General features: G+C 41.5%; 1 protein-coding gene across 2 annotated transcripts in view; it reads left to right on the top strand.

Moving 5' to 3' along the window:
• Window positions 1–4,758: 4,758 nt before the first annotated feature.
• Window positions 4,759–17,128, top strand: part of NR6A1 (nuclear receptor subfamily 6 group A member 1) — a 230,614-nt gene continuing 218,244 nt past the window's right edge. For both annotated transcript variants that reach the window (XM_075560484.1, XM_075560483.1), the window contains exon 1: window positions 4,759–4,959. In XM_075560484.1, coding sequence (XP_075416599.1) covers window positions 4,860–4,959 — 100 coding nt within the window. In that variant the 5' untranslated portion in view covers window positions 4,759–4,859. The remainder of the gene's footprint in view (window positions 4,960–17,128) is intronic.

Raw genomic sequence — 17,128 nt, 5'->3', positions numbered from 1 at the left:
GCAAAGGTCCCCACCTCGCCACAAACGCACCGAAGTCTTGTTCTGGCAGCTGTGTGACCTTGGAAGTGTCCCTTCCTTTACTAGGGCCTAACTGTGAAATGGAGGAGGGGGAATAACGTTTTTTGTTTTCTTTCGGAGTGATGGTAACATTCCAATGAGTGATGTACGCAGAGCTGTCAGCCTAGAGGCTTCTGACTTCATCCCAGCTCATCCCTCTTTCTCTCCCCTCTCCTGACATCCTCCAACCACATCTCTTAAACACCTTCCTCCACCGGCTAGAGATTCATCGCTCCGTTCTTTTTGGGAGCAAAACTGTGAAGCAGCTCGTCGGTCGTGGTCGTTCCCCTAGGTTTTCCAGAACCAACAACTCCTTGGACACTGGGGTCTCACTACTTGTCTTGTTGGGGTTACCCAAGTCCAACCTCTCCACGTTCTAGAATCCACGCTCTAGCTCAGGCCTCCTGAAGTTCCTTCCCAAGACCAGCCCCCCTAAGCGATGGGACCTTCCTCTTTGCACAGCCTCTTTCTCTTTCTTCACCAAATTGTCTCCTCCCCTCCGTGGATGAGCTGTTCCTTGAGCCCCATACATCCATCGCCACTTGGTGTGTCCAGGCCTTTATAATCTTCAAGTGCTCAAACTTCATGAGCAGCCCATTCACCTCCCAGGTTATTTTCCCTTCATAGCATGCGCTCAGTCTGTGAGGTTCTCTCTCATTTGCTGTCATTGTGCTGTTGGGCGCTTTCCAGTTGCATTCCCTGGAGTGATGCCGTGAGACAGAATAGAATTACTCGCTAGGGTTTTGTGGTCTGCAATTTTTCTGGGAACAGCTCATGGAGCTGCTGGTGGGTTTGAACCACCAACCTTTTGGTTAGCATCTGAGTAATTCAATGTGTTGCTACCAAGTTTCCTATTTTGCTTGTTGTTATGGGTGTTTCCTGGTGTCCTTAGTGCACCTGGATGGGCTAGCATTTTTTGGACATGCCTTCCCTTATCCAACTGTACCCAAACCCAGTGCCATCAGTTGATTCTAACTCATAATGACTCCATATGGAAATCTTTAGGGAAACAGATAGCCTCATCTTTCTCTCAATGAGTGGCTGGAGGGGTTGAACCTTCAACTTTGCAATTCGTAGTCTAATGCTTACCTGACAGTACCACTGCACCTGCTTTGTGTAGCCTCATTTTCTACCTTGGTGATGGTTTTAAAGTGGGGTCCCAGACTAGTACCTAGTACCCTCAGCATCCCAGAAACTTAGAAATTGAAATTCTTTGGCCTCCCCTAAGACCTATTGAATCAGGCACCATAGGATTGGCATGCAGCAACCAGTGATTTAACAAACCTCTAGGTGACACTGAGGTCAGCTAGAGCCATGAGGTCTGCTGCTCTATCAATTTCACCTGAATAAGAGAATCATATGCAATCAGAAAGGAGCTCTGGTGACTCAGTCATTTAGTGCTCAGCTGCTAGCTAAAACATCACTGGTTTGAATCCACCAATGGGTCAACAAAGCAAACCAAACTAAACGCCCTGTCATCGAGAGCAGATTCACACTCATAATCAATTCTATAGGTTTTGAACTGCTGACCTTGCCATTAGCAGCCTAATCCATAACCATTACATTAACTGTTTAGCAGGAAGTAAATGGGGGTAGTCTGCTTCCATAAAGATGTACAGCCATGGAAACCCTGTGGGGGCAGTTCTACCCTGTTTCAGAGGGTTGGCAGCAGTCAGACTGGACTTGATGGCAGTGGGGGGTGGGGGTCTTTCTTTGGGGTGTAGCCCTTTGCTGCTCAAAGAGCAAAACTGAGAAAGCCTGCTCTCTGCTGGCCATTTCCCACATGGCAAATGGGGTTTCTTGTTCTTCCCGATGTGGTCACAATGGATTCTCTGTTTTTAGAAAGCACCAAAATGTCAACCCCAGCTTCAGAACTCTGCACATATTTTCCCTTTCCCATGACACTCTCTTGCCACTCACCACCCCCACCTCCCCAGCATGATTTACAACCAGTCAGCTTTCCTATCTTGATTTTACTGCTGCTGCTTCTTTTAAAAAACTTTTACTGCTCCTGATCCTGCAATGCCTTTTCTGACCCCCAACTACCCTTAATACATATTCTCATAGCACCTGAACTTCTAAATTTTCTTACATACTTATGTGCAATTGTGGGTTTGTGTGATTATTTGATTACCGTCCCTATGACGGGACTCATCCCTGTCTTGTTCTTGTTCCCCTGTCTGCTCTTGCTTGTCTGTCTGGCCTCAGAGCCACTCTCCTAGGTCTTTCTCACTAGTAGGTAAGTCTTATTCCAGTTCTTCTCTTCTTAGTATTGCAGGTGCTGGGATTCTTTTTCATCTCTCATTCATTCTGAGCCTATTTCTTCATTTGTAATTTATGGGGAAAGTAATGACTTCTCAGGGTTTAGAGAGACAATGTGAAGCAATGACCCAGTAGTTGTTGGACGTCAGTGGACGCTCACCTCCCAGGGGCTGGAGTCTCAGTACAGAGTTCTTTCTCTTGCCTCACAGATTTGTGTTCCCTGACTTCCCAGAAGCATTTTAGAAGATGGGCTACCAGGAGTTAGAGACCACCCTTCAAATAATGCTAGTAACAGATTTTATGTATGTGTCCACAATTAATATTGTTTTGTAATGGATCATTGCATTTAATATTCATAATAGTCCTGTGAAGTAGCAACTGTCATCACCACCCGCTGCCTCTTTACAAACCAGAATATTGAGTCATAGAAATAAGATACCCCAGGTCATACAGTTATTACACAGAAAAGCTAGATGTGTTTATTTATTTTTGTCCCCAGTTCAGTAATGATTTGATTATCTCCTATGGACAAACCCTGTGATTGGCTCATTGCTCTGATAATGATTAGAGAATATAGGCATTTGATCCCTGGAGATCTGGAAGAAAGAAGAAGCAACAGAGTTAGAGTCTGAAGGATGAAGAATAATTGTTTCCAGGGTCTGAATTTTTACCTGAACTCTTCTGACAATGTGAGGGTCAATTTAGAATCCTTGTTAGAAAGAAGACTGGAGGGAATGTTCTAGAGTACCCAGCTCTTCACTATCTCTCTAGTTGAGGGCTATCTTTTGGAGGGTGAGGAGACCTCTTGCTGCCAAGTACCATTTCTGGAAGCACTGCTCCTTGTTGCTGCCAGGCCATTGAAACTAGGGAATGCTAGAGTAGGGGAAGCAATCAGGAGAGAGCATTTCTTACAGCACACCCAAAGGTCAGCAAAGCCAAGTGGGACCACAGGGGATATAATCATGGTTCAGATGAAGATGTCCCTGAGAAGATGATATTTGAACTGATGAGGTTGGAGAAGCTGAGACATCCCCAATTAAGAGTTCAGACTCTGTTTAAACAGCCCTTGCCTTATCATTGTTGGATGACTTCATCAGAGTATGATAAAGACACACTTGGAGCTACCTTATAAAGTGGGTATGAGGCTTAGATGCCATTAATATTAATCTCTTACAATAGTGGCCGGCATTGATATGGGATGCCGTACAGGTTACGGGCTATAAGTACATCCAGCATGACAAAGGGACTGTGGTGACAAATGTGTGCAAGGGTCAGACCAGAAAGGGATGGATATATGTCAGGATGAGTGTTAAAAAAAAACAAACAAGGAATGATAGGGACCAGTCTGTAGATTGACAGACCTTAATCCCTTAAAGTAGGGCAAATTGACAGTGAGAAAACTATGGTGTAACCTGGCCAACTCGGGGAAAACACCAATGTTCTTTGTCTTCAAGCCTGTTAGGTAGGGCTTAGATTTAGAGCCCTGGAGAGAAAGGGTCTTTCCCTGAGGGGGTCGCTGAAGGCCGACGTCCGGACTGGGCCCTGAGGCTAGTGGGCGTGCGCCACCTGGTGGATTCGGAAGGTGGGCGCAGCCGGGAGCCGCTGAGACACTTTAAAACACGAGCTTTAAAATACGAAAACTGTAGCTTCCGAAGGGGTTCGATTCTAATTGGAAATCTTCCAATTAGACCCCGTTCGACTCCACTCCCCTTTTACAGACAGAGCCTGAGGGTTTCTTTAATGACTTCAATGGTCCGGTTTTAGTTTGCCCATCTGTTCAATGTGAATGAGGTTACATGAAAGAGGAGAGAAACTTTAGTATTTCCCTCCCACCTGGAGGTAAAAGGCTTTAAAGACTTCCCCGGAAAGCAAGGTTTTATAGATTCTATTTGCATACGAACGCGGTTCCCTAAATTGTCCTTTAATCTCCGGTCCAATTTGTCGGGCAACCGGGAGGAAGGCCCTAGTGAATGCCCTCAAACCCCGCCTACCCGCAGCCCCGCCCACAGGGTTGGGCTTGTTCGCACGTGCTCACCCGGCTACTTTGCAATTCACCTCCTTGGAAAGACACATGGTCGGGTCGGGGGTATCAAAGGAGTCATAAGGAATCTTTATCTTAGATAAATCACAATGAAGAGACGGCCAGCAAATAGTCGCTTGATACATTTGTATCATAAGTATTAGTATGGTTCGTGATGTCCAAAACCTTTCCATTTTTTCTTCCCAGGGCTGTTGTCCTTTTGCTCACCCCTGTAGGTGGAGGGTCCCGCAGGGCCAGCCTCCCCGGGCGGACTCGAATTCCCAGCGTGCTCCGCGGGCCATGCGTGGCAGCGGCGCGTGACGTCAGGGGAGGGAGCTGGCCAGTGCTGAGGGGGCGCGGCGCGGAGGGGCGCGGAGCCCGGCGGCTCGGGGCCCAGAGAGCGCCGCGGCCGGGAGCCGGCGGCCCCTGACAGCCCCCTCCCCCCGGCGGGCCACGACGACGACGAGAGCGCCGGGCATGGCGGAGCAACGGACCCAGCGCGGGCCCTGAACACCACCGCATGGAGCGGGACGAACGGCCGCCCAGCGGAGGGGGAGGCGGCGGGGGCTCGGCGGGGTTCCTGGAGCCCCCCGCCGCGCTCCCTCCGCCGCCGCGCAACGGTGGGTGAGAGGCTCCCCAGCGCCCAGGGATCCCCCTCCTCTCCCACTGCTCTCTCCCCCGGGGAAACCTCTGCCTCTGCGAACTCACGCCCAGGCTTGCACGGGCGGCCGGGTCCCCTCAGCGTGAACCTTCACTGCGTTCCCTCAGCGCGGACCCTTTCTCCCCTCTCCCCCCACCCCCCAAGCTTCTTTAGTACGGACCTTCCCCCCGCCTTGTCCCCTAAACAAGGAGCCCCCCGCCCCCACCACGGACCCCTTGCGCGGCGGACCCTCCCCCTCCAGCCCCGTCGGTCTCGGCCTCCCCTCCCCCCGGCCGCTCAGCGCGGGTCTCCCCCTCCCCCAGGCCCCCTTAGCGAGTACCCCTCTCGCGCTCTCGGCTGCGCCCAGCCCTCCTCTCCCGATCCCTCAGCGCGGGTCGCCCCCTCTGGCCCCGGCCCCCGGGCGCGGGGCTTCCCGTCCACCCGGTGTTCCTTCTGCCCGGGGCCGGTTCCCGAAGGAATCCCTTAGCGCCAAATCCTCCCCTCCCCCCGAGTGCGTCCCGCGTCCAGCTTTGCGGACGCTCGGTCTCTTCCTGCCGACCGACGCCACACCCTCAGGACCCCTTCATTCCCTGTGCTGGGGTCCCGCGTCACCTCCCTCCTCGGCCCCCCGCCGGCCCGCTCGACTCCCCTCCCCCACTGCCCCCGGCGGCCCAGCCCCCGGGGGCCGGGACACCTGCCTCCGGGCCGTCCCCCATTAGCCGGTCCAATCTTCTTGGTCCCCTTCCCGCCCCGGGCTGGACGCTCCAGCCCGGAGAAGCCCCCTCACCTAGCCCAGCCCTGCGCCCTGAGCCCCGCGCTCCCTCTGCCCCCAGGCCGGGCGCTTCGGGTCCTCGGGGCCGCTCCCTCCCCCGGCCCAGTGTTTTATTTGTATCTGTTTGATATTTCCCCCCTCGGTGTTTGCCGCGGAATGTTTTTATTGGTAACGTGTAAGGCGCTTTAGTGAGGTCGTAAAAGGTGAACTTTTGAACTTGGAAAGCGCCCTGGAGCAATTAGCGCAGGCGATAGCCCCGGGAGGCCTGCATTACAAAGGGTGCTCGCTCGGGTTGGCAAACGCTGCGGCGGCAAACCCGACTTATTTATTTATTTGCCCTGCCTTCCACCTTTCCCGTCTCCTCATTTCCGAAGAAAGGGCAGCCTCTCGAGGATCCGTGCCGCTCCCCCTCTCTGCGCCGTAAGCTCGCGCCGCTCGGGAAGATCTAGCACCGAGCAGTGTCTAGCAAGTAACAAGACTTCAAATTGAATGCAAACACCCAGGACAGTTAGGAGGCACTAAAAATTAATTGCTATGGCCAGAAGTTTCTCTTATCAGGATAGTGACCTGGCAGGTGTGAGGAAAGTAACCTGAAAATTGGGCATTTAGGGGCTCAGTAGTTGAGTGAATGAGCTGCTACAGGAGGGGGGCGGTGCGGCCACCTTGGGCTGGGTCTCACTATGCTTTCACATAGGACTTCTTAACACATACATTTAATGCTGATTCAGTGGGTCTGGCATTTTTCCTCGTTAAGGGAAAAGCGTGTTCTGAAGAGAGCCTGGTACCTTCATTTCATGTTGCTGACCACATAGCTATGTGTTTTCCGAGATCTCTGGTCCTTTTTAGAGATGTGCATGATGTGTGGAGCGTTGGTTGTTGGCAGTCCGTAGGGTGTCTTTGGAGACTAATTTCTGAATGTGAACATATTTGAGATCAATAAAATCCTGTGTCACAAAGGAGGAGGCAGGAGGAGTTCAGTTAGGGTAGAAAGCCAGTTATCAGAGGAACAAAGGGTTTCTTTAATGCTTTTGACTTTTTAAGCTATTTTGTGTGGTGGTTTGGTTTGTTGTTACTGTGTAAGTGTTGTAAAATCCTGATCTAAAATTTACCATGCTGATATTTTATCCAAACTCCAGATCTTAGAGTCCATATCAATGTCTGTATTTTCATATTGCCTTCTCATGTGTGACTATTTCCTATGCTCACCTGTGTATAATACAAAGCTGATGTATCATATTGTCGACATCACTTTTCAGTAATAGTTGAAATAATAATGTAAGCCAAGGGAAGCCTGGGGATTACATTTGCTATTAATTATTCATTAGTACATTTTAAAGAACTCAATTTTAACTCTTAATCAAATTTCCCATTCATAGTCTCATTTCCTGAACTGGCCAGAACCATTTAAAAGACTATTAGCCAGCAGTCCATTTAGGTCCACTTTTAATATTTCACAGCTTTTTTAAGCTTGAAATCACACGGGGAGCTTTTGGCAATTTGTATGGAAGAAAATACACTAGATATTAGACTTGGGAGATTTAGAATTGTGTACTGTTAAAATTCCTGTTCTCTAGCTTTTAGGAGAGTATCAGTGAAATTGCTTATGTTCTTAGCAGAGAAAGTTAGACTTTCTGTATTTATGTTTGCAATAGATACCTATTTAGAAGGCTTTTGGTTTCTATCATGAAGGAATAAACTGGAGGTGGAATTTTAGAACTGTCTTCCTGCTGGAAAGGCATTGATGTTGAATTTGTTTTCCTGTGCCCTCAGCCAGTTCTGAGATGCTGAATTTACAGTCCTTTAATGGTTTTTATTATTCTCTCTGAACAGAGTTTCCTGCCTTTTGATGCTCTATCACCCTTCCATGAATTCCTTGTGCTGACTTTCTTAGTTTCAGTTGTTGCTTGTGGGTTTTCATAACAAAAATGTACTAAGCAATAGTAGAGGACTGCTCTCTTTTAGGGTTTTAAAGGGAGATGAATGATTTGAGGAAGCAATTGTTCATTTTATTTTAAGAGATTGAAGGAGTAGATTTAAATATTTAAAGTTAAGAAAGGTTACAAGTCATTTTAAGTAATTAAAAAGCATATATTGCATAGTCTTTATACTTTGGAGGAAATGGGGAAAGTTCACTAAATAGCATGTCTTTTTTCCTGATGTGACCGGGCCATTCAAATAATCTATTTCTGAAACTAAATTAGCATTTTTCCATGTCAATTTAGCACTTCAGTTTTGTGATTTTTTTTAAAGATGAAGTTCAAGTTAATTCAGAGTTTTTGACAAAAAAATAAGAATAAAGCATAATCTAGCACGGTGGTTCTTTATCCAAAGGCAACAATGAACAAAATTCAGTGATAAATTGTGGAACTGAGGTGGGAGATGACCACACTCGGTTCTCAGATACAAGATCTACAAATTCTGAGCGTTCTAGTCATGTAATCAAAATTTGATAATGTCATGCTTCCTAATCTAGAAGACATCCTAAATTCTATAGCAGAAGTGTGCGTGTGTGTGTGTGTGTGTGCATGCATACATACATTCACATGTCAAAAGGGATTTAGATGGGGAGGAGAAGAAACCTGAGGGGGCAAAAAACCTGGTAAATTTCCTAAAACATGCCAAATTACATTTTAAAAAAATCTTTATAATTTCTTGATTTCTCAAAAAATGTCCCTATTTTTCCTAAGGCTATGGGTAAGGATAGAAAACAGATTTTAGATTAAAATAATGTGCTTAGAAATGTCACCTATTATATTGGTAAGGAGGTTTCTTAATATTTCTAGTGCTTGTTTATGTTGGCCAAGGCCATTCACTTGCTACAGGACCTGGAGCTAGGTTAGTGAGCTTTATTTTGCATTAAGACACCGTTTATTTAGTTTTTATAACTAGATAGATACTTGTTTGTGGTAAATAAGTTAGTCCATTAATTGTGTTCAAATGGCAAGTTCTGGATTCTGAAATTGAAGATTTCAAGATCTTCAGCGTCTTTTAAAATCTTTGTTTTTTGTGTTTACTTTTGCATTGTAGCGAAGGTAAAGGACGCTTCTCTGCTCAGTATTTTTTTCCATGTATATAACTAGCTTGAAAGTTAAATTTGGGCAGATGCTTCTAAGTAAATTTTACTTTGCTGGCCAAATATATTCTTTTAAAATAGCACAGTAAAAATGCCTTACTTTGTTTGAGCCAGATCCTAATCATTTTGTATGGGTGGGGGGAACCCAATATTTGCATCCACAGATAAACAAGGTTGCATCTTAGCTAAGATTCAGTTTTAAACAGAAGGGAGCCAGGGAAGTCCACACAAGGAGCGGTCTAACATAGTATATCCAGTTCTTTGGAAAGCTTTGAAAGTTTTCATAACCAATAAATTGTGAAGAAAAATGTGTTCTTTCAGATTTTTGTCTTAAGGTGAATTTTTTAAAGGCTTTTCATGTCTCAGGTAACTTCTTAAGGGCTTATGAATGCCTTTAATTAGTAGAAACTAGAGCTCAAAAGTAAAGAATTATTAAAAGTGGGCTGGAAAGGTGCTGGGTAAATAATTCTTTTTCTGATCTTGAGCTTTTAATCTGTGGTAGAGCAGAAATATCAGATTCAGGAGAGCTTAATCTTAATAATTGGATGTAACTTGTAATGCAGTACTTGTAAAATCAAGCCCAGTGGTCAGTTATTTACTTGTTTTCCAGCATAGCTGTTTTTACAGAAAAAAGATGACGCTTTTGACCGTAGCTCAAGGGAAATGAGAAGAAAACTATTATGAGATTTCTAACTTGCTTTTCTGTGATAGTTATAAGTGACTATAGATTAGAGAATTTTATTCCAAAGAGTGAAAATGTTATTTACGCGCTTTGTTAAGTTCTTCAGTCTCTTTTAAACCTGCTGTTTAGCAGCTGTGTAGAATAGCTTCTCAAGAAACATTTTTTTCCTTTCCCACTGGTTACATTACTTAAATAGAACTCTAGTGGGTTAACCTGGTAATTCTAATTAACAGTGATTTCTTTGGAAGCAGACCAGGATTTCCTCAGCTGGCTGCTGGGGAGCTGAATTGCTTTTTGCCCCACCCCCAGCGGCACCAAATCTTTTGATCCCTGCGCTACAGTGGTTGTCATTTGAGAAAGCAAACCAGGAGAAAATAAGTTACGAAAACAGCTTACTCTGAGGCTTGTTTGCAATTTGGAATTTTTGTTCTAAAAAATACTGTAGAATAAATGATCACTCAAATTTTTGTCTGGAAGGTTGAAAAAGGAGTGAATTCTCAAGAAAAAATTTGAGTGTTCTCACAATTAAATTTACTGTTGTAAACATTGTGGGAGGCTGTTATAATATTGGGAATTGCTATTTAAAACGAAGGTATAAATTTACAGAAGGTATTTAAGTGTTTTTAATTTCTTTAGGAGTGGTGGTGAGGAAACAAAAGTTAGCCTTTGTGCAATGGAAACATTTTCATTCTGGCTGATTTGTGGTTTGTCCACTGCATTATATAATAAGTTAAAATAGAGAATCACAAATTCTTGTCTTCAGCTAAATACAATTTACAAATTGTTCAGAGTTAACTTTTTAAAGTATCTTCAAATGATGAGGTCTTGGAGTCTTATTTGCAAATTCTACATCTTTCAATTTGTTTACACTGGAGAAGCTATTCAAGCATAAACCACAGATGGCTGTAGTAATACATTTTTCTGTTTTCTGGACCTGTTTTTCCTTTAAGTTGGTGTCAGTTGTATGGGCAGTGTTGATAAGTCAGCTGGCAGGTGTAATGTTTCTAAAATCAATTCTCTGAGCACAAACATGTAATGTATTCGGGGAAACAAATCCGGGCATTTGATTTGAAGATATACTCTGTGGGTGGTTTGAGCCAGAATAGTGACTTCTCTCATAGCCTAAATGAGACAATTGAAAAGAATTTGTAGTAATAAAAGAAATTGTTTATAAGTTATAACATGATGGAACTGTAGTGGGAAATATGCCTTTAACATAGATATTTTCATTAACTCTTGATTGGGAATAGTTTATAGTTCATTTAAAATGTATTTAAGAAGCATAATTTAGAGAGAATTGTATAACACAATTCCTCAAGTGGAAGAGGTAGATAACCTTTTTATTTCCAACTCCTATTCATAGTTATGTTGGAGTATTATATATTATAGAATCATGAACTTTTAGACCTGTCTTGATTCTTCAGAGGTCTGTTAAGTAGGTTTTGTTTACTCTTCCAACCAATCATTGGAAGAATTGTTTTAAAACTTTTGTGTTTTCTGATTTGTTTTTGCCTCAAAATATGAATTGAAAGAGAATGTAATGGAGCAAATAATAAGGATTATTGATTTCTATGATAGCTATGATGTTTCTTTTGAGTCCATAATACCAGTGGGCTTTTATAGGTTCTTTGGGATTTTTAAATTCCATTTTTTCTAAGAACTCTTTGAAGTCTCCATGAATAATCTCATATTTTGGACCTAGTGTATGTCAAATAACTAAACTATACCAAAACAAAGGACTTACTAATATAGTGGCAGGAACTAGCTTAATTTATATATAATTTTTATGTAAAGGTTAATATTCATATGCATATTTTAATCTTTAAGTTGTATCCTCTTAGTAGTTCTCAATCTTCCTAATGCTGAGACCCTTTAATAGTTTCTCATGTGGTGACCCCCCAACCATAAAATTTTTTTCATTGCTGATTCATAAATGTAATTTTGCTACTGTTATGAATCAGGTTGGGCCCCTGTGGAAAGGTCGTTTGATCCCCAAAGGGGTTGCGACCCACAGGTTGAGAACCGCTGCCTTAGAAGAATTAAAAATTCAATTTTGAGTCTCTGTTAATTCTCTGCTCTACTGGATCACGAGATGTTCTTTTTTTTAAATTTTTATTTGGTGAGATGTTCTTTTTATCATAGTTAACTCAGAGGCAGGACATTTGTGTGTAGCCTTATATACTTTTTCTCTTGCTTCCTTATCTCTGACCTGTACAAATTAATAAATGATTACCGAAGTAGTATTATTGTTTTGTTTTTATCACTCATTTGTTGATCATTACTTGAATGTTTGTTTCAGGCTTAAATCTCTTTCCATTTGTTGAGTCCTTAAATTTATTTGTTGTAATCTAGAAACGGGTGATTTTCAAGGTGAGGTCTTTAATAAAATTTAAAAGTGTTAAACAAGTCCAGAGACAACTCAGGCCAAAATCTGAAAACCCTTGGTGCAAGGCATCTCTCTTGCATTTTGTAAGAAAACAGTTACTTCACCAGATAATGTGGTTAGTACTTTGTTACTTTGGCTTTTCCTTTTTAAAAAGTTTATAATGAACTTTTATTGAAAATAATTTCGTATCAGTGTAAGCTTTCTTTGCTTGGGACTAAGTGAAATGTGTAGTAGTTCACCCTCACTGAGTTCACTGATAAGGCTTGGACGACCTGCTATGCTAAACCTGTTACTTAGCTATTATCTTGTGGCAGCAGTTTTTCAAAAGAACTACTTTCCTTCCAAGGAGTAAATTTATAATTGTGGAAATAAATGAACACATGAACATAATTTTAAATAAAATTTGTTGCTATAAAAATAACAATGCTTATAAAAGATAAACTAGTTTTTTTGAAAATCAATAATTGCTTGCTTTCATGAGACATCTTTGACATTCATTGAGTCTTTTGAACTTATAATTTTTGCAGTGTAATTTTGCAGATTGGTTTCACTTTAACCTGGTTTTCACTGAGTGGTAGTAATAAAATTTGTATAGGAGAAACATCTCTTCTGCTCCAAGAAAACCCTGTGCTAATGTAACATTTTAGTGTAAGATTGCTGTGTTGTTACTCATTGGAGTAGTTGCTAGGTAGAACTTCTATAGTGAGCTTGCTGGCCAAAGAAATGTCACAGAACAATGTGAATAACATTGAGGAGTTACTGGAACAGAATTTAGGATCTTCTTCATCTTGTTGGGTAAAGAAGGAGGATCTGTGAGATAATTGCGCTTCCTCCCTGAGAACTGTAATTACCTTGATGTTCTTGATGTTTCACATTAATATGCCTTTTTAAAGAATGTTTTGTGATCGCTTAATCATAAGACAAAACGTTCCTTTTTCATTGAACACTTGGATTTTATTTCAAGTTTTAGGAGAAACCATCAGATGGATTCTTTCTGAATCGAAGTAAATAGCCTTAAATACTAAAACTAAGTGAGGTAGATTTTTATCTCCCCTTTTCTTTCCATTTTCTCTTTGTTATGACTGTTTTACTCTTGAAATCTAACCTGTCTGGAGACTTCCTTTTTAGCCTTGCTATCCTTCCCCCAACTTGCCGTTTTAAATTCAGCAGGATAATAAACCACCTGGGGGGGGGGGCACACCCCATTGACATCCATTTTGAAGGCTTTGTTTTTTGGAAAAGGCCATAGTAGTCCCAGCCTGGGAGGAAGCATTTTGGTTAGATGGTGGGGGAAGGATGGAGCAGGGACTTTGGAGATTTAGAGAACAAAGATCACAGCTGTGTGACTCTGTCACTTCTCTGATCTTTAATTTTCTAATTTAAATGTAATAGCATCTACTGTTTATATCGTGCTTACAAAGTTACTAACATTCTATCTTGACATATATAACTTATTTTTATAACCATTTGGTGGTAGGTGTTCTGTTATCCCCATTTTACAGATGATAAAACAGATCTCCAGAGTGGTTAAATCCCAGATTCCCAGCTAGTAACAGCATTAATAATTTATTTCCTCAATTTAATATTTTTCCTACACTTTCACACACATTTATGTGAATGTTCCCAAAATCAGTTGTTGGGTTATTAAGATTAGTGAGAAGGTTTATGAAGCACCAAGCATTACCCATATATTTTGTACACTTCTGATTACAGGTAAAGTAGACCCTGGAGAATGGAGGCCACTGATAATTGGCAAGGAGCTCTAAGCCCAGAACTCAACTCCTGGAGATTAAAACTAGTTGACTTATATTGTATTTTATGGCAACCTCGTGTGTGGCAGAGGAGAGGTGTGCCATAGTTTTTATTGGTTGACTTTTTTTGGTGTTCGGTGGTTAGATCACCAGGTCTTTCCTCTTAATATGCCTCTAGGTAGATTTATATTTGCAATTTATTGGTTCACAGCTGAGGGTGTTAACTGTGTGGCTCATTTAGATACTCCTGGAGGTGTGAGAATTGCAAAGATCCATTCTCAGAGTTGTGAGTGGTCTCTGCGTGGCTTTAATTTGTGATTGACCAGAAAGCACTTTTACTCAAAGATAACCCTTGGTGGTAAGGCTGAAGAGTAAGTACTAAGGAAAGAAATTCTGAGTTATTCAAACTAGGGAGGGTTTGTCTTACTTGCTTATCTGTATTCTCAACTCCAAGGGCAGGGAATTAGTGTTTCTTGAACAAATAAAAGTCAGGTCAGGAATATGAATTCTTTGCCTATATCAGAGTCCTTTGAATCTGTGACAGAGAAAGTGTACAAAATAAAAGGGATGGGAATATGCTACTTTTTCAGTCTTTTAAGACAATTGAGGTCAGTATCTAAACCAGGATAAAACTAAAGCTAAACCAAGGATTGGTGGACCCTGCTGGAACTAGAACGTCGTTTCCTTTTGGAAATGTTGCCCTTTTGTGACTAAAGTGACTATATACAAGATTAAGAAGAGATGTTGGTAAATTCCTGTTTGCTTGACTACATGGGGGAATGCAGATTAGGAAAGGTGGCCTTTGTCCTCTGTGAAAGGAACCTTGGTGGCACAGTAGTTGAATGCTCAGCTGCTAATTGAAAGGTAGGCAGGTGGTTTGAACTATCCTACAGGTTTGAACCATTTTGCAGGAGAAAGCTGTGGTAGCCAGGTTCCAAACTGGATTACAGTTTGGGAAACTTTTTGGTTCTACTCTGCTCTTCAGGGTCAAGATGAGCCAGAATCTATTCAGATAGACTTTTTGGTTCTAAGAACATTTGTACTTTTGTTTATGTCTTTTTAAAAAATTAAAACAAATTTTCTTATTTTTTAATCTCTTTTAATATTAGAAAATCTAGCCTATTTAGAGTGTAAATTCCATTCTCTGAATTGACATGTTTGCAATTCAGGTACTAATATTTTGATCATTTGTAATATGAACTTGAAATTAGATAATCTATTTTTAACATGGTCACATTTTGTTACATTCACAATTTCTTCTTGCAACACTTTTTGTGACAATCTCATTCAAATTTATAGGTAATTTTAGAGTATTTTCCTTCATGCCTGTAGAGAGCTTTTTATCTGCATTACTTATTCAACATTGGCAAGAGCTCTATCCGTTTAAGGTAAAATGCCTTGTATTTGAGGGTAGGGATTCAGTCAGGAAAATTGCAAAACAGGAGAACCTACTTAAATGCTGCTGGTTGGTTAAAAAGGGAACCCAGCAGGAAAGGGGCAGCAATGCATGGGGGGAAGGGTGGAGAGGTGGAATGGGGCGGTTAGCTGGGGAGCTGCAGTTGAAATATTCATCAATCATTTTACTGGCATCAGGAAACCAATCAGCTTTTTAGACAGGAAAACTTAATCACCTAATGTGGGAAATTGCAATTCCTTTCCTACCAAAAATATTCATTTTCATACTCACATATGAAAGGTAAGTTGGTGTGGCTAAACATCAGAATAGATTTAACGATAGCACAGTTTCTGCAAGTATTGCCTTCATGTGAAAGAGGAGAGGATTTAATGTTTGAAGATAAAATTTCCTTATTTTCTGTGAAAATATTTCAGAGTAAGTTTGAATTTGATACTAGAGTGCCTAGTAACAAAAAGCAGTTAAGGAGAATTTATGGGCGCGTGTGTAATGTAAATTTATCTACAAAGCTACTTTCAGAAGCAGGGATGGGGTCCTGACCAGGAATACTCAGTTTCCCGGTGCCTAGTTTGGAAAGGGCCTTTAGAGCTTTTAAAATCTAAGGGGCGGGGGGGACGACACATCTAGGGAACACAGTTGGAAGTGCTTGCTTATAAATAAAAGTATTTGAGTGGGATTAAATCTTATCTTGTATTTACGTTTCAAATGGTTGTGATTTTGAATACCTGTGTTTGAATTGCTTGTGGTCCTTAAGTCCTAAGGTTTGAGCTGCTTAAGCATCTATTGTTTTTAAAATTTAAAAATGTATGGCTATTCTATAAAACCTTGGAAGTGAAAACTTAACCTATAATCTACCTTCTAGTACCTTTCAACATTTTCTTGTTTCTTTTCTCTAGATTTTAATTTTTTGCTTGCTAAGATTCCATAGCATAGATGTGTATATCATTATATATTCTTTTTGCTTAGTTTTAGCTTTCCTCATGTTATAAATTTCAGTTCAACATGAATGTATTTAAACCTTTTAATAGTAGCTATGCAGCAGTTATTTCTAGAGGCAACTAAAATTTTCCCTAAAGATTGTAATAGAACAGTGGTTCTCAACCTTCCAAATGCCATGACCCTTTAATACACTTCCTCATGTTGTGGTGACCCCTCCCCATAAAATCATTTTCATTGCTACTTTATAACTGTAACTTTGTTACTGTTATGAATCAGGTGACCCCTGTGAAAGGGTCGTTCAACCACCAAAGGGGTCTCCACCCACAGGTTGAGAACTGCTGTAATAGATGTTCTTTAGTAATTTTGATTTTATAAAACTGTTTTAGTTTCTCACTGTTGTATACAGTGCTGCTCAGATTATGCTTTTGCTGCTTTTATTTATATAGTACTTAGGGCTAGATTTTTAGAAGCACACATTTATACTTCAGCATACCATTATTAGTAACATTACACTCAGTTATCTTTTATATCTCAGGATGTTAGTAGTACTGATTGTTATTTTTTAAATGTAAATGCTTGGTGTTTGAGATAGAATTGAGACACTGTGGTAGACTGTTCTACCCTCACTTTTTGGAGTAGTAATATTCCTAATGCCTTTTTGTCCCTTGAACTTTTTTAGATTTCTGACATCATTCCTCCCACACTTGTTGCCTCTAACTCCTCCCACCCCAATTCAGTCTCTCTAGCCTGGTCAGAGCAGTGTTCAGGGACCCTTCTGAGGCGGCTGTTGGGGTGGGTGGCAAAGATACTCTTGAGGCTTCTCTAATTGTCTCTTAAGAATCTGGGGAAAGCATATATGTATACATGTACATGCATGCATATATGTGCAGGGATGTGTCAAAAGATAGTGGAAAAAGGAATTAAAAGATATAGGACCTTTTTTGGCCAGGTTTTGGAAGACCCTTTGTACTTAGGTAAAAGTAAAAAAATTATATTTTAAAAATCTGTGAACAGAAAATGTTTCTGCTTATCAAAAAGGGTTAAATATATTGTTTAGTGAGCCTTGACCTCTACTATCTTAGACGCAACCTTGAAATTGTTGCTGTAAGGTCTTCTGTGTCAGTAGGTAAGA

This window comes from Tenrec ecaudatus, chromosome 10 (genome assembly GCF_050624435.1).
Source record: "Tenrec ecaudatus isolate mTenEca1 chromosome 10, mTenEca1.hap1, whole genome shotgun sequence".
Taxonomy (NCBI): domain Eukaryota; kingdom Metazoa; phylum Chordata; class Mammalia; order Afrosoricida; family Tenrecidae; genus Tenrec; species Tenrec ecaudatus.
This window is presented reverse-complemented; position numbering and strand designations above follow the sequence as displayed.